Genomic DNA, 22,512 nt, shown 5'->3' with positions numbered 1-22,512 from the left:
AGCCCGAGTTGTAAAAGGCAGATACTATCAAAGTTATACAAGATGGAATGTGGGTGGGTGTGGAGTGTAGCAAAAATGTCAACACCAAAGGGAGTCTCCTGAGTGGAGGTGATGACTGGAACCCAAGGAGGTTGGGAGACGTTAAGGAAAGGAATCTAGAGGAGGAAAAGTCAGCAAAGGGGGTGGAGAGGGGAATGGGAATGGACAAGGTGACAGGGCGCCCTGATACCAAGAGAGGAGCATCAAGGGGCAGGAGGGAAGTCGGAAGTCACTCAGGGGTTGTCAAGGCCAAGTCTATAAAGAATCCCCTGGATTCAGGCACAAGGAGATGAGCGAGAGCAGCATTTTGCCCCTCCCAGTGCCCAGCACATTACGAGGGTTTGCCCAGCTCCTCAGAATGAGTTAATAAAAGCAGTGTGCCCCAAGTGCCACTGCCTCTCACACAGGGCACGCTCGGTACCTGGCACAGGCACCCAGATCACTCACAAATAATGTCAGGAACATCGATCAAGTTCATCAGGTCATCGTCCTCCTGGTGCTGAGTGTATTTGAGCTGGGATCGCTGGTGTGCCACGGACAGCACCTCCTGCAGCAGCTCGATGTTGCGGAGCTTCTTGCATAGGCTCACTCCCCTCACAGACTCCTCGTGATGGGCAATGGCTTTGCGCAGATGGGACTTGCCTGCCAACAGGAAAGCAGCACACGTGACATCGGTCCTAAATTGCAGCACGAGTACCTCAAGGAAAGCCGAAGTGCCCAAGGATCAGCCCAGAAAGGTGGGCCTTCTCTTTTCTGAAGAATCTGCCCAGATGGCTTAAGTCTCTCTGAAGTACATGTGCAATATGTTCATTTATGTACATAAAACATCCATTCACCATATATTTACCGAATGTTCTAGGCAGTAGAGATAAAGCAATGCATTCATGGAGCTTACATGCTCATGGCTGAAGACAGATAATTAACAAACAAGGCAGTATGTAATGGAATGTGTGGCAATCAGGTTATGGAGAAATGTGAAACTGGGTAGGCAGATGTGGCAAGAGAAGACTGGGAATGGAAAGTTGCTCTTCTATGATGGATGATCAGGAAAGACCTTTTTGAAGATAACTTTTGAATAAAGCCCTGAAGGAAGTAAGGAAGCAGCCATGATGATATCTAACAGAAGAGCATTCCTGAAGGAGAAACTGCAAGTGCAAAGGCCCTGGGGCAGGACCATGCCTATGTGTTCAAGAACAACAAGGTGTTTGGGGGTGAGGCAGGGAAGGGTAGGAAAGGAGGGCAGAGAGGAGCAGGGGCTGGACCAAGTCCAACCATGCAAGGTGAGGACTTAAGCTCCTATTGTGGGTAAGATGGGAGCCCATCAGGGTGTAAGCAGAGAACTGATGTGATTTGACCATGTGAAAGGACTATGAAGGAGCACAGAGAAAAGCAGGAAGACCAGCTATGAGGCCACTACAAACAGCTGGGCAAGCTGTGTAACCTCTCTGGGACTATTTCCTCAACTGAAAAATGGAGATCATGCCATCTCTCTCTCATAGGATTGTGTGAGGTTTAGCAAGTCTGCATCGTGTGGCTTGGATCAGGGTGGTAGGGTGAGAAGCGGCTCGCTTTCTAGGTAGAGTCAATGGGATTTGCTAATAGTTGTGGGGAGACAGAGCACAGAGTGAGTCCAGGTTTCTGGCCTGCACACCTAGAAGGATGCAGTTGCCATCACTGAGATGGGGAAACTATGTGGCGGGGGCATTGGTGGTGGTGGTGGTGGTGGTGGTGGTAGTGAGACTTGGCAGAGATCAAGCCAGGACAATTCATTACCAGTTCTCAGGTGTGACCTGAAAAAATGAACTACTGTGTCCTTCCACATGAGGGGTGATGAAAGACTGTCAAAGCTCTCCACTGGGGAGGCCCGGGCCCTCTCGGAACCCACGAGAACATAGCTCTGGAAGCCCGCAGAGATGAGAGGGCTACGCCTCACGGTTTCTAAATCCAGAATGGCCACAATGACTCTGGACCTCTGCTCTCCAAGCCTTGCCCTGGGGGCATGTCTGGGGCTGTTTGTGAGCAGGACCAGCTGGGCAACAAATGGGACACAAGGAGGGAGGGAGCGGGAGAGCCAATACACACCCAGGTGTCGGCGCTGGTTCGCGTTTTTCAGCGTGGCCAAGGGCGTCAGCCCCTCTGGCATGTGGTCATAGAGCTGGGACAGGCACTTCTCCTGGTGGTCTTCATCTGTACCCGGCTTCACTGTAACAAGAGCCACAGGATGAGTCCCTTCCCGTGGACATGGCTGAGGGCTCTGGAGAGGGCGCCACAGACCCACTTAGAGATTTCTCTTCCAACCACATCTTCAGCTTCCTTTCTTCTCCAGTTTTACAAGGCACTTAGGGTAATAGGTCTCCTTTCTGCCCTTGGATAAACTCCACAAGTCTTTGCATATATAGGGCTCATAATTTGGTGTTGAGGTCCCACCCTCAACCCCTCCAACCCACCCACTTCGAGGAACCTCCTATCACAGTCCCGCCTCAAACCTCTGGTGGCCTCTGTGCCTGCACTGTCCCTGGCACATGTCCCCCTCTAACCTCACCAAACCACTCACCACTACGCTCTACACTTTTGGCCTCCATCTCAGAGCTCAGGCAGCTGTTCTAGCTGTCCTTTCTTTCCTTGATCAGCTGAAAAAGTCCTAAGAGCTCAAAGTCCATCTCAAATGAAAAACTGTCCGTGACTGCACCAAGAAGTCCAACTGCTGCCTCACTGGTGGTCCCTGCTGCAACTACTGAAGCACTGTATTTGCGTTGGTTTACATGACGCACGTGCCTAGCAGACCACATAATGATATTAGCAGTAAGTAGCAGCTAACACATTTAGGGAGCCACCTACATACAAGGCACTATTTAGCTTTACACATGGGCACTGTTTTCACAACAACCCTGTGAGATAGGTCCCCTTCATATCCTCATTTTAAAGGTGAGAAAACTGAGGCACAGAGCAGCTAAGTAACTTGCCCAAGATCACACAGCTAATAAATGGCAGAGCTAAGATATGAACCCAGGGAGTCTGGCTCCAGAGGCTACTCTCTTCATTATGCTGGGGGCTGCCTGGATTAGTACTAATTACAACAACATTCCCACCCAGCCTGAATCAGAGCCAAAACCAGGGTGAGGAGAATGACGCACTCGCCTCCAGCTGAAAATTGAAGGGGGTGCCAAAATCTCAACAAGTATGTAATTGTTTAATACAAGTTTCTAAATACCAAAATCAATGCAAAAAATCCACGTAAACAAACAAAAATCAAAATTTCTTTTTGCTTCAGGCTCTGATGTGACTCAGCATAGGTTACCAATATCCGTATTTGTTTGTTTATTTATACTTTCTTTTGGAGAGATAGGAAGGTAGAGAGAGAAAGAGAGAGAGAGAGAGACAGAGACAGAGACAGAGACAGAGACAGACAGACACCGATCAGCTGCCTCCTGTATGCACCTGATCAGGAATCAAACCTGCAATCTGGTACATGCCCTGACTGGGACACTGCAACCAACTGAGCCACACCAGCCATGGCACCCCATCTTTATTTAAAATTCTGATCACCTCTGGCTGGCTGGTGTGGCTCAGTTGGAGCACTGCCCAGTACCCTAAAAGTTTGTGGGTTTGATTCCAGGTCAGGGCACATACTAAGTTGCAGGGTCTTTTCCCAGTCAGGATGCATATGGGAGGCAACCAATCGACGTTCCTCTCTCTCTCACTCTCTCTCTCTCTCTCTCTCCTTCCCTCTCCCTTCCTCTCTTTCTCTAAAACCAATTTTAAGAAATTTATCACCATAGAATTTTTTGCATTAATTTTGATTCATTTAAAATGTCACATTTAAATTTTATCTTGATTATTGAGTTTTGGGGCATTCCCTTAGATTTTGTGCCTCAGACAAATGCCTCCTATTCCGTGCCCTGGTCCTCACCCTGTTCTAGCTCTCCATAACATCGTCTGCTCCATCCCAGGCAGAATTAACACTTCCCCCTTTCCTCCCACAGCGGAAACATGTAATGCCTAATCGCACCCTGGCCTATGTGACAGCTATTTGGGCCAACATGTACTTCCCACCCTCGGTCCCTAGGCAGTGAGGGCACACAGGCGGCCCCTATTCAGCTCATACTCCCCTGGAAGCAGGAAAAACACAACCATGATCGAAGCCCAGAGCCCCCAGACCCCCAAGTCTTACATTGGTGGTCGATGAGGAGTGTGGCTACAAAGTAGTGGGCCAGAGCTCCATAGTGGTGGGCCTTCACACAGGCCACGCTGGCCCAGGAGTAGGGGATGTTCTCCTTCACTGGCGCCTGGCTCATGGCCGCGTGCAGCTGCTGATAGACCTCTCCCACCTGCAACAGAAGCGATGCTGGGAAGGGGGAGCCTGGCACAGGAGCCCTCATGTACCCGGGCCGAAGAAAAAGAGCCCTTTCTTCTATGCAGCAGCCCCTGCCAGAGGCCGCTCCAGAATCTGGGAGTGACTCCAAGGATGCTTCATGCTGTCAGTGTCAGAGTTAACAGGGAGATCAGGCAACTGTCATTAAGCTGGTTTTTAGGCCAAGCTGCAGATGGAATCAGTGATCCGTATCTGAAACACCAGTACTTGCCAAGAAAATGCAAGCCAGCACTGTGGCCAGGGTGGGCACACTGCCCAGTCATAGGCAAGCTGCCATGGGAAGCCCACTACTTCCACTGAGCCCGCACCAACGCATCCTGCCCACTCTCCAAGTCACAGGAACCAGGAAGGCTTACCTTGGCAGCCTCCTGAGCCACCTTCACCAGCATGAAGAACTCATTCTGGATCCCAGGAAGGCAGATTTTCTCAAACACGGTTTCTTGGGCCTGGACAAGCATCATTTTGACCAGCACACTGAGCATGGCAGGACTCATGTCATAACTCGGTGTGTGAGTAAATGTCTCTTTCAGGTAGTTTAAAACCCCTACAATTGGAAATATTTTGCACATTAGTTGGGGATCATATTTATTTCACCATGCTGCTCAGAAATATAGAGAACGACAGGAGCAAAAATATACAAGTGGTATCCTGAAGCATCTTAAAGAATCTGATTTTCAATCACCGTAAGATCCAGCAATTCCACTCCTAGGGAAACACACCAAAGAATTGAAAGCAGGGACCTAAACTGGTAGTTGTGCAACAACATTCATGGCAGCATTATTTATAATAGCCAAAAGGCAGAAACTACTTAAATGTCCATTGGTGGATTAATGGATAAACAAAATGTGGCAGAAACATGCAATGGAATATTTTTCAGCCTTTGAAAGGAAAGAAATTCTGATACAGCTACAATATGGAAGAAGACATTATGCTAAGTGAAATAATCATAAAAACACATATTGTATGATTCCACTGAGATGAGTTGTGTGGAATAGACTGGAATTCATACAGACAAAAGTAGAATGATGCTTGCCAGGGATTGGAAGGGAGAGAGAATGGAGAGTTACTGTTTAATAGGAACAGAGTTTCAGTTGGGATGATGAAAATCCCTGGATATAGTTGTACAACAATGTGAAAGTACGTAATGCTAATGAACTATACTCTAAAAAATTGTTAAAATGGTAATCTTGTTATGTATCTTTTACCACAGTTTACAAAATGATAGGGGAGCATCTGAGATCTGCTTCCTGGCAATGTCATCAGTTTGGCTCAAATAAACTCATAAAATTCTCTACAAAAAAAAAAAATAGTACTTTCTTCCAAAACATTTACATCTGTATTAAGAAAAAAACCCAGCCCTAACCAGTTTGGCTCAGTGGAGAGAGCGTCAGCCTGCGGACTGAAAGGTCCCAGGTTTGATTCTGGTCAAGGGCATGTACCTCGGTTGCGGCCACATCCCTAGTGGGGAGTGTGCAGGAGGCAGCTGATCGATGTTTCTCTCTCATCGATGTTTCTAACTCTCTATCCTTCTCCCTTCCTCTCTGTTAAAAAAAATCAATAAAATATATTTAAAAGAAAAAAAAAAGAAGAAGAAGAAAGGATCAGCCTGGCTCCCATCCATTCCTGTGTCTCCTGGGATGAGTGTGAGAACGTCCAAACCTGACCAGGCATTAGGGGAAGGCAAAGCAGGGGGCAGGAATGACTGAGGGGCTCTCAGGGGGACACTCACACTTAACACCTCGGTCATTCAGAAATTCAGGGCTTTTGCCCAGGAAACAGGAAGGATCAGCTCAGCCCATTCCAATGGAAGTTTCAAGCTGTAGCCCTCGGCTTATGTTTTTTATGCTTTAGAAAATTAACTGTCACAACATAAACAGACATCAACCTGGAGCTAAAATAAAATCTCTACCATGAATCCCATCGGACTGGTTCCTCTGGTTTTGCCACAAAGCACAGACCGCTCTACAGAAAGATGGCAATTGCGGCAGGCTGTCTGCTCCCCTCTGGGTTCCAGAGTATGCGACACAGGCCCTGCTAGAGGGGACTCTTGGAAACCACCTTGAGCCCACTCACTGCACCAGGCCTGACCCTGGTCCTCCACAGGTTGGTAATAAGTGACACTTGACAAAGGGCCAAGAAGAGCAACCTTAGGTGGACAGGCTTCATAGAATCGGCAAAATATAAAGGCATAAGTAGTAATAGGCACCAATGAGGCACACATGATTTTTTTTAAAGCCTATGTTTTCACTACTCAGAAAAACTTACTCTGTTCTTCAGTGCAGTGTTCACAGGAACACTTCATTCACTGCCATCCTTCGGGCTACTCATTTGGAAAGGATTAATCGTTAACCATAGGATTCCCTGTGCACATGAGCCATAACCCAGACCCAGACGGAGCCGACAGGGTGTAAAACATTAAGTAACTCCCTTGGTGGGAAATTACAGCAGTGCTGGAAACTGGCCTGGCCCTTTCAGGCCCCTGAGACCTCGGAAGGACCCACAGAGCCACTTCAGTTGGGGTACCCAGCAGCCCTCTCGGAGACGCACCTGCGGCTTTCTGAAACGCATCCATTGCCCCCTCCAGCCCAGCTTGCGTCTGCCTGTTACACCGGGTCCCAATCTGTGTGTAGAGGGCTCCAATGTTAAACAGAATGCTGGCTTTCTCCAGTAACAAGTTCTGCTGGCTGACTGGAACCCCGGTCAGGGAGTCATACCTATTTAAAAGAAATGTGTTGTGAGAATAGTTTACTTGGCTAGTTAACACCATTTTGGGGTAAAAAATGGACAAAACTTATTTCTTGAATAAATTCAAAAATGCACATGCAATGAGGCCTTCATTTCCAAATAAGATGATGGGCCTGATCATACTGAAGACGCACGCACAATAGCACACAAAAATAAGGTTTCACAACCAAGATGCCCTTCAATAGGTGAATGGGTAAACAAGCTGTGGTACATCCATACAGTGGAATATTATTCAGCGCTAAAAAGAAAAAAGCTATCCAGCCATGAAAGACATGCAGGAACTTTAAATGCATATTGCTAAGTGAAAGAAGCCAATCAGAAAAGGCTACATACTGTATGACTCCAACTATATGACATTCTAGAAAAGGCAAAACAATGGAGACAGAGAAAGAATCAGTGGTTGCCAGAGTTTCAGAGGGGAGAAGGGGGAGGGACAAATAGGTGGAGCACAAAAACTTTTTAGGGCAGTAAAAGGACTCTGCATACTGTAATAGTAGATACTTCTCATTATACATTTATCCAAATCCATATAGAATGTACAGCCCCAAGAGTGAACCCTAATGTCAACTCTGGACTCTGGGTGACACTGTGCCAACTGTAGTAAGTCAACGTACTGCTCTGGGGGGGAATGCTAATGTTGGGGGAGGGTGTGCTGTGTGGGGGCAGGAGGTATATGGGAAATCTCTGTACCTTTCCTTCAATTTTGCTGTGACCCCAAAACTGTTCTAAAATACATATTTAAAAAAGATAAGGCTTCTCCTAAATGAAATACAGCAATTACAAACCCCTCATACTTTTTGCTAAAGTCTAAAAGATTTAGGATTCGTTTTAAAGTTCACACATCAACCAGCAGGCAGACCGGGAGCTTCTCCTTAATTCAAGACTGAGGCGAAACCACCTTTAGCACCTTCGCCGGAGCAGGCAGCTAACAGCATCTTTACACGGTTACCCGCCTCTCCTTTCCCAGGCAGGCATCCCGTGGGCCTGCTGTGGGATAATTTAACGCTCACTGTCGGGACTTAGTCTCCTCTCACCCCCACTCAGAACAGGCACAGCAGCTGTAAATATTTCAGCCGCACTAATCTTAAACATTCAGCTTTGTTTTCTATTTGATCTATTTCTGTTTGCACCCTTGTCATTGGGACAAAACCTGATTCCCAGCCCCCACCTTATCTGGGACAAGAATCTTGCCTCATGTTAGTTCCACCTCAGAGCCCCAATGTTTCCCCAGGATAAAATGAGCTCGAAAAAATGCCTCTTTTCCTCGGCTCACTTGTTCTGAGAAGGAAAAGGCAAACTCTGTTGCAGCCTTCTCCCCTCGGGTCCCCTTCGCAAATAAACACCAGTTTATCTGCACGTCCTGTATAAAGGGGACAATTAGAGAGAGGGGCCCACAGTGCACAGGAGCCTCTGTAGTGCCCAGGCTCCAAGCAGGGACTGAGTGGGGCAGCCCCAGCCCCAGCCAAAGCCCCAGGCACCTACCATGTAAACAAGATCCCCATCTGTCGGGTAGGCGGGAAGAATCGGCTCTCAACAAAGCCCAACTGGAGGAAATAACTCATCAGCAGCTCAACCCCGGCCTCATCCCGGCTGGGCGTCCTACAAGCCTGAAAGGAAAGGAACGGCACCTGGGGGTGAGGGGAACACACAGGCTGGAAGGGGGTCACACACGCTGTTTCTGTGGCGCTTGGCCCTGCTATTGGTATCATGAACTCTAGGAGGGGTGGAAGGGCTGGGATGAACTCAGGAGTGCCAGAATCGAGCCCAGCTATGCCAGTGGGCAGGCCTCTTCCCTTCCGTGGCCTATGTGACAAGTAGGAAGATGATTCTAACAGCCCCTCCCGATCACCTCCAACCATCTGCAATTCTATAAGATTTCAAAGGCAATAGGGAGAATATTCTGAAGACTCAACAAGCTCCAGCAGCCACCCTCCCTGCTGCATACAGAAACATACTTGTCTCAGATCCATAAGATCTGCTATTTCATCTTCATATAGGTAGCTATCTTCACTGTAGTGTTCCAGAATAAAATCCTGTAAGATAAAATGAAGATAAGGTTTGATTCAAAACCATAAAGAGGTAAAAGAGTAACGTCTAATGTGCTCACTTGAAAAATACGTGAAACCCTAGCTGGTTTGGCTCAGTGGATAGAGTGCTGCCTGCAGACTGAAGGATCCTGGGTTTGATGCTGGTCAAGGGCACATGCCCGGGTTGCAGGCTCGATCCCCAGTGGGGACCATGTAGGAGGCAGCCAATCAATGATTCTTTCTCATCATTGATGTTTCTATCTCTCTCTCCCTCTCCCTTCCTCTCTAAAATCAATAAAAATACATTTAAAAAAATACATGTAGAATACAAAGAAACCTATGGGAGCTTGTAGACTACCATGATTTTCTGAGTAGTAGGGTTTATTTTCTTAATTGTATTTATGTGGATTTTAAAATTTTGCTTTAGTTGTTTCAATAAAAAGGAAAGCTGAAATTATTATTTCTAAAAATGTCTTTGCCCTGTACATTAAATGATTCTGGTAAACGTCGCAGATATTCAGGAGCTCAGACCTGCATCCTCTGGGCTCCCAGGGTCTTCCTGGAAAAGGAACTTGTATCTGGGGGATGCTACCCTCAGGGCCTGCGATGTGAACCTTAGTGACAGCAGCTCCGGCACGTCCACAAATGAAGCCCCCCAGCGAGACTTCCTACTGGGCCCACTGCCCAGTGCTTGACAAGCACTCTGTGAGCTCACTCAGTCATAGGGCACTACTGATGAGCATGGGCCTATGCCAGGCACGCTCACAGTGCCTGGGCTACATCAGTGAACAAAACAAAGATCCTGCCCAGTGGAGCTTATATTCTCTCAGGAACACAGACAATAAGTAACAGGCACAACAAATATGTAAATCACATGGTATATTAGGAGATGGCAAGTATTACAGGGGGAAAAACAAGAGCAGTATAGGGGGGTGGAGAACACATTCTTGCAAACATGCTCTGTGAGCACTGGCTCTCCTTGGCCACAAGAAAGGCGGGGAGAGATTGTGCAATCATGTTTCCCAAGTATCTATGAGGATTCCCTTTACACACCTACTACAATAATAATGTAATTAAGCAGATAACTATTAAACTTTAGTGAAGGATATTAGTTATGTCAGTCTTTCATTTAATTCATAAAGTCACTTTTTTTTAAAATAATTTTTTATTGATTTCAGAGAGGAAGGGAGAGGGAGAGAGAGATAGAAACATCAATGATGAGAATCACTGATTGGCTGCCTCCTGCATGCCCCACACTGAGGATTGAGTCTGCAACCCGGGTATGTGCCCTGACCAAGAATCGAACCGTGACCTCCTGGTTCATAGATCAATGTTCAATCACCGAGCCACGCTGGTTGGGCTAATTCATAAAATCATTTAAATAAGATAGATGTTGTTTCTGCCCCCATAAACTTGCTGTTTGTTGATAGCAACAATTAGAAATATATTCATGGATGAAAATGTGCAACACTATAAGGTGCATTTTTGTCCAAATTAGATTTGACTGATTCTAATGAATTTCAATTAAAACCCAAAAATACCGTTTTTGCAAAACTTGACAAAGTATGAAAGTAAAAACGTGGAAGAAAAGCTAAGAGCGTTTTGAAAAGCATAATAATAGCGGAGGCTGGCTCTCTTTACAAAGTGCTGAAACATACAGGGGTTAAACAGTGAGAAATGATCAATAAAACCAGATATGGATCTGAAACGGGCTGAAGCGAATTCGAGAATCAGGTATATAACTAAAGCAAGAATTCCAGGAAGTGGGGAAGGCTGAAGCATCCAACAGATTCAGGGAGGAAGGAGGTGGCACACAAATGGTGTGACGGCTGTGAGTTTAAGGAAAGAGCTGTTACAGTGGTGTGGATGGTGTGGGAGCTCCAAGGCCATTAGAACTCCAGAGCTAAAGGGCCATGGGAGAGAAGGAGCTTTGGAAACCCAGAGAGGTGGCTGCCTGAGGTGGGTTCTGAATGGCCACCATGACCTTCCCTATGGGAATGCAAACGGAAGCCAGTTGAGCCCTGGACGGTGAGGGTCGGTGATCAGAGCGTTGGCCCACGCACCAAAGGGTCACAGGTTCGACTCCCAGTCAAGGACACGTACCTGGGTTGCAGATTCGATCCCCAGGGTCAGGGTGTGCAGGACACGTACCTGGGTTGCAGATTCGATCCCCCGGGTCAGGGTGTGTTCAAGAGGCAATCAATTGATGTGTCTCTCTCACATCTAAGTTCCTCTCACACTCTCTCTTTTCCTCCCCCTCCCTCTCTCCCTTCCACTCTCTCTAAAAGTCAATGGAAAAAATATCCTTGGGTGAGGATTAACAACAATAACAACAAAGGAAGCCAGTTGAGGGAGCTGGGAATAAATGCCAACTTCCCTCTCTTCCCATCCTCTCATCTCCTGCTGGTGCCCCTCCCCTTGGCCACACCCAGTAAAAATACCACAGAGTAGGAGCTAGTCGCTGTCTCCCTGGCACAGAGCAGGATGGAAGAGGGTAGGGTAGTGGGGGGTGGAGTGAAAGAGGAAAACAGACATCACCCAGCACCATAGATGCATGGGAAACTGGTTGCCTGTTTGGTGAAAATAAAAAGTTAAAGCCTTACACCACACATTTTCACCAAAACAAATTCCAGACAGATTAAAGATTTGATGTTAAAAAATTTTAAACAAAGCAATAAGAGAAACAATAGTAAAATATTTATGACATCTTGGCATAGAGAGAATGCCTTTCTAGAGATGTCAGCAAGGCAGATTGTAAAGAGAAGAACTGATAACTTTAACAATATAAAACCTGTATGAAGAAAAATACAGTTTTTTAAAACTGGTTATTGCTTATATAACAAAAGTTAAAGGAAAGAATGTACTGAGAGAAATATTAGCAATATATAACACCAAGAGTTACTATCTTGCACATGTTAAAAACAAAACAAAACCGTTTTATGTAATAAGAGCAACACTACGGCAAGCAAAGGACAGTAACAGTCATTTTGAAAAAGAGAAATGCAAGGGGCACATAAACATACACAAAAATGTATTCAACTCTATTTCTGATCAAAGAATTGCAAACTATAATAAGGTATCACTTTTGCCTTGGTTTCACAAAAATCAAAAAAATAGTTTTAAAAAAATCCAAATGATGAATGATACCGAGGGTAGCAGTTCCACACTGTAAGGAATGTAGGCAGGACCATTTCTGGTGGGAAGTCACATAATAGAATATGTATCTTTGACCTACCAGATTCACATCCAGAAATTCATCCAATGGGAATATTCAGCGAAGTATGCAAAGAAGCTAACAGAGAACTGCTGATGGAAGCTGCCTAAAGCAGGAAATTAAGAGCCATCTTGTTTAGCACAGGAGACACCACACTAAGCCCTCACGGAAGGGAGGAGTCACACGTCCTCGGGAGGGAGGCCCCTGATCAGAGGAAGAGCCCAGGTGTCCAAAGATTAGATGCTGAGCAAGTTATTGGGGAGGGGTAGTGGGTTTTGAGGGATCTCCATACGTCTTGGTATTTTCTGAATGTTTTGGAATAGTGTTTTTAATTAGAAAAATAAATAAAGCTCTATTTAAAAGCAAAAACAACAACTTGAATTGTCAGGTAAGAGAATGTAGTTTGATGGTGTTTTATAAAAAATTATTTTTATTGATTTCAGAGAGGAAGGGAGAGATAGAAACATCAATGATGAGAGAGAATCATTGACTGGCTGTGTCCTGCATGCCCCCTAATGGGGATCTGCCTGAAATCCGGGCATGTGCCCTGACGGGAATGGAACCATGACCTCCAGGTTCATAGGTTAAGACTCAACCATAGGTCAAGCGAGCCACACTGGTCAGACAATAATGGTGCTTTTTAATGAGGCCATTTTAAAGCCTATTTATTTAAAATAAAACCAAATCACATTGTGAGGCTTTACTAACCTTTAAATGTCACACAGACACATATGACAGATTTAAAGACAATCTGAATTGCCCTAATGAAGTCAGGCAAACTATTTCTGTAGCACCTGTCTGTTACTCTGAAGCACAAATGTGGAAGGGAGAAAACAGAATGTCCCCAAACGTTCTCATTTTTGTCTAACTGACATTTGTAGAGTCCCTTTTAAGCTAAAATGACATGGTTGGGAGCCTCAGCTGAATAGTAGCTGGCCACAGCATGTGATTTTTTTCACTGGCTTTAATGTGGAACTCAGCACGTGACATGTTTGAATCCTTACAGATGCCCATAAAATTCCCAAGTTTCTCCAAGACTCTCCCTTTAAAATGCCTACACTCTTGCAGCTCTAGCACCAAGTAACAAATTAAATCTTAAGAAAATTATCCTACAAAAGCAACTGAAGACATTTCCACAGACAGGCAGTTTGTCAGGCCTGTGACAGTATCACATCTAAAAGTTCAAGTAGCCTGTGAAAGGCTGGCATAAAACTGTTTCCTAGATTGTTTTCTGCCCAGATAATCCAATCTGTGGTGATCCTGGGTCCTACAAGACCACCAATGTCCTTCTCAAACCCAAAATGAACACCATACTCCCAGAGACCTGCACCAGGATTAAACAAGGCTGCAGGCAAAAAGGCTCTGGGTGAAGGGGCTTATGTCACAGTCTCTGCTCCAGAAGGGAAGTCAAGTGCAGAAGCTTTCAAAGCATTAACTGATTGCTTTTATTATTGTTTTTTATATGGTAAAACAACTAGTCTTTAATTATATTTCATAAATCAAAGTCCAAACTAAAGTCACATCTATATATATAAAAGGCTAATGCAAAGTGTCCCCTCAGGAGTTTGATCGGGAGACGGGGAACTGATTGCTTGTAAAAAGACAAATGCTACAGTGCCCCAAATACCATATGATACTTTATTCTTTCCTAAACTAAAATTAGTCCAGAATGAGTCACAGGGATTACTATGAAAAGAAACTTAATTCTTTGAAGCACTTTTTCATGATGCTGGGATTAAGTCCTATACACCAGGCCTGTGCTGGAAAGCTCAGAGACGGGCACTACCTCCCACCCCATCTCCACTTCCTCTTCCTAACTGGAAGTCTGCGGGGATTTGTTAAAACTCAGACTAATGGAGCTGGGAGAAGAGAAACAGGAGGGCATTCCAGGTTTCAGGAGGCTCTCCTGGCCCCCGCCTGCAGGCGAGGCATTTCCTGCTGCCTCCAATCAGGGCACTTTTCTCACTTCCCACCTGAACCCAGCAGGCAGGGCCGGTGACACACCAGCATCCAGCTCGGTGACAGGCAGAGGTGGGCCTACAGGTATCATCTGCCTGCCAGAGACACACACAGTCAAAAGGAAGTCACATGCTGTTCAACTGTAAGAGGCGAATTGTATGGTATATAATTTATATCTCAATAAAGTAATTATTTTTTTAAAAAGAAAGATAAGGACAAAGAAAGAAAAAGAGGGGTGAGGGGGTGGAGACCAGATCCCCAGAAATTGGATGGGGGAAAAACAACAACCATAAACTCTAGTTATTCACGTATTTAAGGACAGTGAAAACCAACATCTCTGATTTACTTTGAAATGCATCAAAAAATAAGATGAGCCTGGTTAGTGCAGCTCGGTGGTTGAGCGTCAATCTGTGAACCAGGAGGTCACAGTTCAATTCGGATCGGGGCATATAAGCAGGTTGCAGGCTCGGTCCCCCGTGTGGGGCATGCAGGAGGTGGCCAATCAGTGATTCTTTCTCATCATTGATGTTTCTATTTCTCTCTCCCTTTCCCTTCCTCTCTGAAATCAATAAAAAATATATTTTAAAAAATGAGACACAAGATGCAGAGATGGATAAATCTGTGAGAAAATAACTATAATAAAATGTTCATGATAGAATCTAGGTAGTGAATATACAGGAGTCCACCGTAAAATTCTTTCATCTTTCCTGTAAGTTTGGAAATTTTCACAATAAAATGTTTAGGGAAAATATGTAGCTATTTTTCCAAAAATACGGCCTATATCAGTTACAAAATTTAAGAAAAAAATACTAAAATAGGACACAATTTTTTAATTCTAAAGCATGTCCACCATAGACCCTTTTTAAAAAAAAATCTTTATTGTTGAAAGTATTACATATGTCCCCCAATTTCCCCCTTGACCTCTTCTAGCGCGTCCCCCTGCCCCTTGCCCCAGGTCTTCAGCACCCTATTGTCTGTGTCCATGGGTTATGCATATATGCATACAAGGCACCACAGACACTCTTTGACCTGGCCTCAGAGTGCCTAAAGAATTCCAGAAGACTGCACTAAGTTCTCTGTGCAGCAATGGGGCTCAGGCTCACCCTGCAGAAACCAATGGACGCTTGGCCCATTGAGCCTAAGGCCACTTGCTGGGAATACTAAATTTTTATATCAGAGACTCCAATCAGAGTACTCCCACTTCCCACCTGAACCCAGCAGGCAGGGCCGGTGACACACCAGCATCCAGCTCAGTGGCACAGGTGTTTAAGAAAACAGTGATTCCAGCTCCCATTGCTTTGAGATTTACCTTGAGAACAACTGAAAAGTCAACATCCTTGGTTTCCTTCAGGCCAAGTGGAATCAGCGGGATTGTAAACGTCTCCCTAGAAGAAGCACAGCACCTTGGTTTATGAACATCCTATACTGGCCACTCTGTACCTACAGCCTCCCCAGTAGCCAGCTCAGGTCCCCACCACCCCCTCCTCACATCAACCCCAAACACCAGTTCATTTTCCATAAAGACGACTCTGGACACATCCCTGTCCTGGTCCCAGCCTAACACACAAGGGCTTACCACCATCTCAATCAGTTTATCCCTCCAATCTCAGCCCTTCCTCCAGTAACTTTGCCGAGAATCTACCATGTGCCAGGACCTGCGCCTGGGTCCCACCTCGCTTGCAGCCCTCATCCCTGGGCTCTCAGTTGCCTCCTCCTTGGGGTGTATCTCTCTAGGTGTCTCATCAACCTGCATGAGGAAGGCCTTGAGGGCAGATGCCCCATCGGGCAACTAAGTGCTCCTAGCTCCCAGCCCAGGGTCAGGCCCTAGCTAGCTACTTCCCCTCCACCTCCTTCCCCCCGCAACTGACTACTTGGTTACCCCATAGGTTACCCTGGGAGTGCACCTGAGCCTAGTTCTTAGGGGCAGGGCCAACAGGAAGTGAACCTGGCTCAGGCTGTGTTCTGCAAACAGGGATTTAGCTCCCTGACCTGTAACAGGAGACCTCCTGAGGCTGCTCAGCCCGGCCAGGGGAGAAGGCCAGGAATGCTAAGCAGGGTGAATGGACAATGCAGCTGTAAGCTGAAACTGTCTCTGTGCTGGAAGGAAAACAAGGGGCTGTGCTCAAAGCAGGCAAGATCCAACGGGGCCTGTGGCTTCCCCAAAGCCCGCAGGGAAAGCCGGACCCTGCTGGAAGGAGATGAGGATGGGCCATGCCCCTCCCCTCTGTCCTCAGCACCCACCTGTCCTCACCCCACATAGGGCTGGAGGCAAGGTCTGCTCTTTCTGTGCCTGTCCAGGAGACCCCCCTGACCAGGGCACCCCAGCCCCACTCTTAGGCTAACCTCTGACCTCCCTGTGTTTCTCATCTGCACAATGAGATTGTTTCTTCCTTGCCTACCTCACAGAAGTGTTTAAAGATCAACTAAGAAAGAGGCCATCTGCTTTGAAAACAGGAAGAGGGAGGATTCAAATGCAAGGGGGCATTATGAATGTGCACATCTCTATCTCCTCTTCCCAACGGCCCAGGGGACAACTGGCCACTTCAGAGCCACACTGTGACCACACTGAAGCCTTAATTGCATGTCTCTGTGGGAGGTCTTTCCAATGGACATCCCTGAGTTTCAGTACAACAAGTGGGAATAGGAAGCATCCTCCATTTCTCACCAAAGTTTGGCCCTGCCTGGCCTCCTCGAGGAACTTTGACCTTTTGGGCAAAACACTGGAATTTAATACGAGAGTGTAGGCTGGGAGAAACACTGCACTGGTCCTAATTAGGCGACCAAAACCACACTGTGAGCCCAGAGCTGAGTGAGCCAGGGCCCACGGGCGTCACAAAGGGGAGAACAGAGGCTTCACAGGTCTCACGGCTAACGCTCTCCCTCTGGCTCTGAAAAACACATCTGTGGCGTGCAGAGGACTGGGGACAACCAGGAAAAGCACATTCCAAAGATGACTCAAGGTTTTCAAATGTCATCCTTCTCTTAATCCAGGGATCGATTTTCTGACTGAGTTTCCCCTCGGGCTCGCCTCCCTTTTAAGAAGTTTCACTTCCCCACGCAGAAGAGGAGGCAAACTCTTCTTTGGAGCTTCTCAAAGTTATTTCTCCTTAAAGATGGACAGTTCCCACTTTGGGGCGAGAGACTCCCTGAGCTTTCTTAAAGTCACACCTTAATATAGGGTATCCTCGCCGAGACCGGTTTGGCTGGTTTCTTGTTATCAGAAAATCTAGGGGTCCTCAAACTTTTTAAACAGGGGGCCAGTTCACTGTCCCTCAGACTGTTGGAGGGCCGGACTATAGTTTAAAAAAAAAAACTATGAACAAACTCCTATGCACACTGCACATATCTTATTTTGAAGTAAAAAAACAAAATGGGAACAAATACAATATTTGTATTTGCATGTGGCCCGCGGGCCGTAGTTTGAGGACCCCTGCCTTAATACCTCGCCTCCACAAACACTACCTATGGGACACTTCTGAATTAGAACGTCCGTTCCTCAAATATTTAACGGAGCACATTTCTGAAGTCTCAGTTGCTTCTCCTCAGAGAACTCCCATGAGTCCCCTAATCTTTGACATAAAAGGCAGTTTAGACATGTTTGCATTCTATCAACAAAGTGATCCAGGCCTTGTGCATGGTGGTGAGGCCTGAGCCTCAAGGGAAGAAGACAGGGCCACCTGGGCCCCACCTGGCAGTTCGGCTCTCAAAGCTCACCACAACAGCACTTTCAGGGCATTTTTATGGCTGAGCCACCCAGTTCATGTGAGAGAGGCCATATCCTTGCCTGGATCCAGCCATGCAGTACTCCCATAAAACATGTCCCAAAGGGTCCCAGGACAAATAAATGCCTTTGTCCAATTCTCCAGATGTTCCCAGCAACCTCCAGAAGTTCATCTCTGGTATCTGGCTCAACCCCAAATCTAATCATTGCCTTGCTTCCCAAAGGGGATTGCCTCACCCCCGGGACTATTGCTGCACCATTCGTGGTGTTGCATGATCTGAGGCTCAGAAAGTACCCCGAAGAAGCGTTACCCACACTTACTCTGTGCTCTGATAGACTCCCACTGAGATGTTGAGCCCCTCCAGCTCTTCCTTGAGCATCTGCAGGTCTGAGTTCACAAAGCTCAGTTCCAGGCGCACCTGCTCGCGTACCTTGTGGTTCGTGGCTGCTCTGTTAAAAAAGAGGGGGAGAGAAGCACCCTCAGCCAGATATCCCAGCTGCTACGTGAGCAGACACCCCAATCCTTGCAGAGGAGCTCTGAGATACCCCCTGCAGATGTGATCAGATAAGGTGTCTCAGGACAAAATTAGGCACCTACCCCTTTTTGAGCCACATCTACCAGCAAATGGCCCTGGACATAGCCAATGACACTGAGCTGCCATGCATAAATCCTAAGACATCTCTGCAAAGAACCAGCCTTGAGAAGAGAACAGAGAACTGTTCACAGCCACCCATAAAGGACCATAAATTATCCCCTCAAAAGAAAATGGGTCAGAAAATAGAGGAGGTAACACTTCCCAGCTCATTCTACGAGGCTAATATTATCCTGATCCAAAACCAGAGCAAGACAGAAGAAGAAAGCAATATGACGGACCAATAGCCTTCATAACTAAATATGCAAAAATCCTCAATAAAATATTAGCAACTTGAACCTAGCTACATATATAAAGGATTATACACCATGACTAAGAAGAATTCACCCCCAACTGCAAGGTTGGCTTAACACCTGAAAATCAATTAACATAACATACTATATTAATAGAGCAAAGGACCAAAAAACACATGGTCACTTTAATAAATGCAAAAGAAGAGTACGGGGGTCAGTTGGTTATAGCACTGTCACAATACACAAGGTTGCAGGTTTTATCCCTGGTCAGGGCACACACAAGAATCAACTAATGGCTCTAGCCAGTTTGGCTCAGTGGATTGAGTGTCGGCCTGCAGACTGAAGAGTTGTGGGTTCGATTCCAGTCAAAGGCACATGCCTGGGTTGCGGGCTCAATCCCTGGTTGGGGTGTGCAGGAGGCAGGCGATCAATGGTTCTCTCTCATCATTGATGTTTCTATCTCTCTCTCCCTCTTCCTTCCTCTCTGAAATCAATAAAAATTAAACAAAAACAAAAACAAAAAAGAATCAACCAATGAATGCATAAGTGGAACAACAAATTGATGTCTATTTCTCTCTCTAAAAATCAACCAATAAATTAAAAACATTTTTTAGAAAGTACACGCATGATATTGCTGAATCAGTTCCAGACCACCATTATAAAGGGAGTCATGATTTATTTTTTTTGGAGTCATGATCTTTTTGATGGTGGAGAATCTTGCCTTCAATTTGTAAAAAAGCAACATCTGTGAAGTGCAATTAAGTGAAGAGCAATACAACAAGTATGCCTGTAGTTGGTAACAGGTATGCCAAGTGGTTTGGCTCTGTGATAAAAATTTTAAACAAACTAGGAATAAAAGAGAATTTACAAAACTTGATAAAGGGCATCTATGAAAACCCACAGCTAACTTCATACTTCATGCTTTCCCTCTTATTATGATCAGAAATGAGGCAAAGATGTCCACTTCTGCCTCTGCTAACCAACATTGTACTGGAAGTTCAAGCCAGTGCCAATAAAGTAAATAAAGAAATTAAAGGTACCCGGATGGGAAAGAAAGAGTAAAATTGTTTTATTCACAGATGACATAATCTTGACATGAAACAAATACTAGAACTAATAAATTTAGCAAAATATACAAAAATCATTTTATAGTTATATACTAGCAATACAAATATTCAAATATTAAGAAAACAATTTCATTCAAATTAGCATCAAAAAGAATACTTGGGAATAAATTTTAGAAAAGAAGCACAATACTCATACACTGAAAATTTCAAAACGTTGTTGAGACATTAAATGTCATGTTTATAAATTGGAAGACTCACCATTGTTAAGATATTCATTCTCCATTGACATTTTCTACTGATATGATAAAACTGCAATAACAAACCAGTAAGCTTTTTGGTAAATGTTGACATGCTGACCCTAAAAATTATATGGAAATGCAAAGGACCTAGAATAATCAAATAATTCTGAAAAAGAACAAAGTTGGAGGACTTATGCTTTCTGATTTTAAAACTTATTATAAATCCACATAATCAAGACAATGTAATATTGGCAAAATGGACCTGAATTGAATCCAGAAATAAATCCTTACATTTGTGGTCAATTGACTTTGATAAAGGTGACAAGACAATTCCAAGGGGAAAAGACAGTTTTTCTGACAATTGGTCCTGAAGCAATTGTACATCCCTGGATATGTCAATGTCCCCAAGACTATCCCCAGGATCAGTGACTCATCAGGAGGACTCACAGGACTCAGAATATAATTGTACTCACGGCTCTGATTTTCTTTTTAATTTTTATTCTTTTATTATAATTGTTTTATTTTATTTGGTCTATTCCTTATTTTAATTTTTTTAATAATTCATTTCTTTTTTAAAATCTCTGAATCTGATCAGTTCATTAGTTTATTTTGTTACTTAGATTCATATGAGTGAGATCATGTGATTCTTGTCTTTCTCTGACTGACTTATTTCACTTAGCATGATACTCTCCAGGTCCCTCATGCTGTTTCAAAGGGTAAGAGATTCTCCTCCTTTTTTACTGCTGCATAGTATTCCATGGTACCACAACTTTTTTTATCCACTCACCTACTGTTTCCAGATCTTAGCTATTATAAATTGTGCTGCTATGAACATAGGGGTGCATACATTCTTCCTTTTTATTTCTCCAATATATTTTTAAAATTGATTTTAAAGAGGAAGGGAGGAGGAGAGAGAAATAGAAACATCAATGATGAGAGAGAATCACTGATCGGCTGCCTCCTGCATGGCCCACACTGGGGATCGAGCCCACAATTTAGGTATGTGCCCTGATCAGGAATTCAATGGTGACCTCCTGGTTCATAGGTCTACACTCAACCACTGAGCCACGCTGGCTGGGCTACATTCTTTCTGATTGGTGTTTTGGGTTTCTTAGGATATATACCTAGAAGTGGGATGGCTGGTCAAATGGCAGTTCCATTATTTAATTTTTTTAGGAAACTCCATACTGTTTTCCATAATGGCTGCACCAGTCTGCATTCCCACCACTCATGGCTGATTTATTATAGCAAAGGACACACAGCAAAATCAGCAAAAGGTGCATGAGGTGAGGTCTGGAGGAAACCAGGCACAGGTGGCTGAGGCCCCTTCCCGGGAGTCACACAGAATGGCTCAATTTGTCCAGCAGGGAGTTACAACAATACATGTGAAACACCATCTACCAAGGAAGCTGATTAGAGACATAGTGTCCAGGGTTTCTAGGGGCTAGTCAGACAGGCATCTCTGCCTAGCATGTTCTAACATTCCAGACTTCCAGAAAGAAAGCAGGTGCTCAGCGTAAATTACATTATTTGTACAAACTTGGGCACAATGAGCCCCTCTAATTAATTAATTAATTCTGAGAATAGTGGGAACTCTCCTGAAATCTATGTTTCCAGACACCAGGCAAAGGCCAACTTTGCAAGCAGGCCTTTCTAAGGATAGCCATCTCAGGCCTGCTATGATAACTCTTCTCCACAACCTAAGTCTCTTATTTTTTTTTATTTTTAAATCTTTACTGTTGATCTAAGTCTCTTATCATACTCAAATATTAAGTCAAAAACGGATCAGAGACCGCAATACAAGAGTTCAAGCTCTAAAACTTCCAGAAGAAAACACAGGAGAGCCCTGGCTGGTTTGGCTCAGTGGATAGAGCATTGGCCTGTGGATTGAAGGGTCCTGGGTTCAATTCCAGTCAAGAGCACATGCCCAGGTTGTGGGCTTGGTCCCCAGTGGGGGAAGAGGGAGGAAGGGGCATTCAGGAGGTAGCCGATCAATGATTCTCATCATCGGTGCTTCTATCTCTCTCTTTCCTTCTTCATTCCTCTCTGAAATCAATAAAAATAAAAATTAAATTAAAAAAAACACAGGAGAAAAATTTTCATGATCTTGGGTTGGGCAAAGTATTCTTAACTACAAACCAAAAGCATAATCCATAAAAAGGAAATTTTTTTATAATTTTTATTTCTTAAAGTATTATAAAGAGTATTACATATGTCCCCTCCCCCCCCCTCTTGACATTCAC

At 44.9% G+C, this 22,512-nt stretch overlaps 1 protein-coding gene across 1 annotated transcript in view; it reads right to left on the bottom strand.

The window, feature by feature from the left end:
* RHPN2 (rhophilin, Rho GTPase binding protein 2) overlaps window positions 1–22,512 on the bottom strand; it is a 39,338-nt gene that overhangs the window by 4,257 nt on the left and 12,569 nt on the right. Inside the window, exons 3-11 of the mRNA XM_006762264.2 lie at window positions 18,399–18,527; window positions 15,666–15,741; window positions 9,112–9,189; window positions 8,639–8,763; window positions 6,959–7,125; window positions 4,768–4,955; window positions 4,211–4,367; window positions 2,122–2,241; window positions 487–681 (exon numbers count right to left, since the gene is read on the bottom strand). Of these exons, the coding sequence (XP_006762327.1) occupies window positions 487–681; window positions 2,122–2,241; window positions 4,211–4,367; window positions 4,768–4,955; window positions 6,959–7,125; window positions 8,639–8,763; window positions 9,112–9,189; window positions 15,666–15,741; window positions 18,399–18,527 (1,235 nt within the window). The remainder of the gene's footprint in view (window positions 1–486; window positions 682–2,121; window positions 2,242–4,210; window positions 4,368–4,767; window positions 4,956–6,958; window positions 7,126–8,638; window positions 8,764–9,111; window positions 9,190–15,665; window positions 15,742–18,398; window positions 18,528–22,512) is intronic.

The sequence above is a fragment of the Myotis davidii genome, unplaced genomic scaffold, assembly GCF_000327345.1.
Source record: "Myotis davidii unplaced genomic scaffold, ASM32734v1 scaffold77, whole genome shotgun sequence".
NCBI lineage: Eukaryota > Metazoa > Chordata > Mammalia > Chiroptera > Vespertilionidae > Myotis > Myotis davidii.
This window is presented reverse-complemented; position numbering and strand designations above follow the sequence as displayed.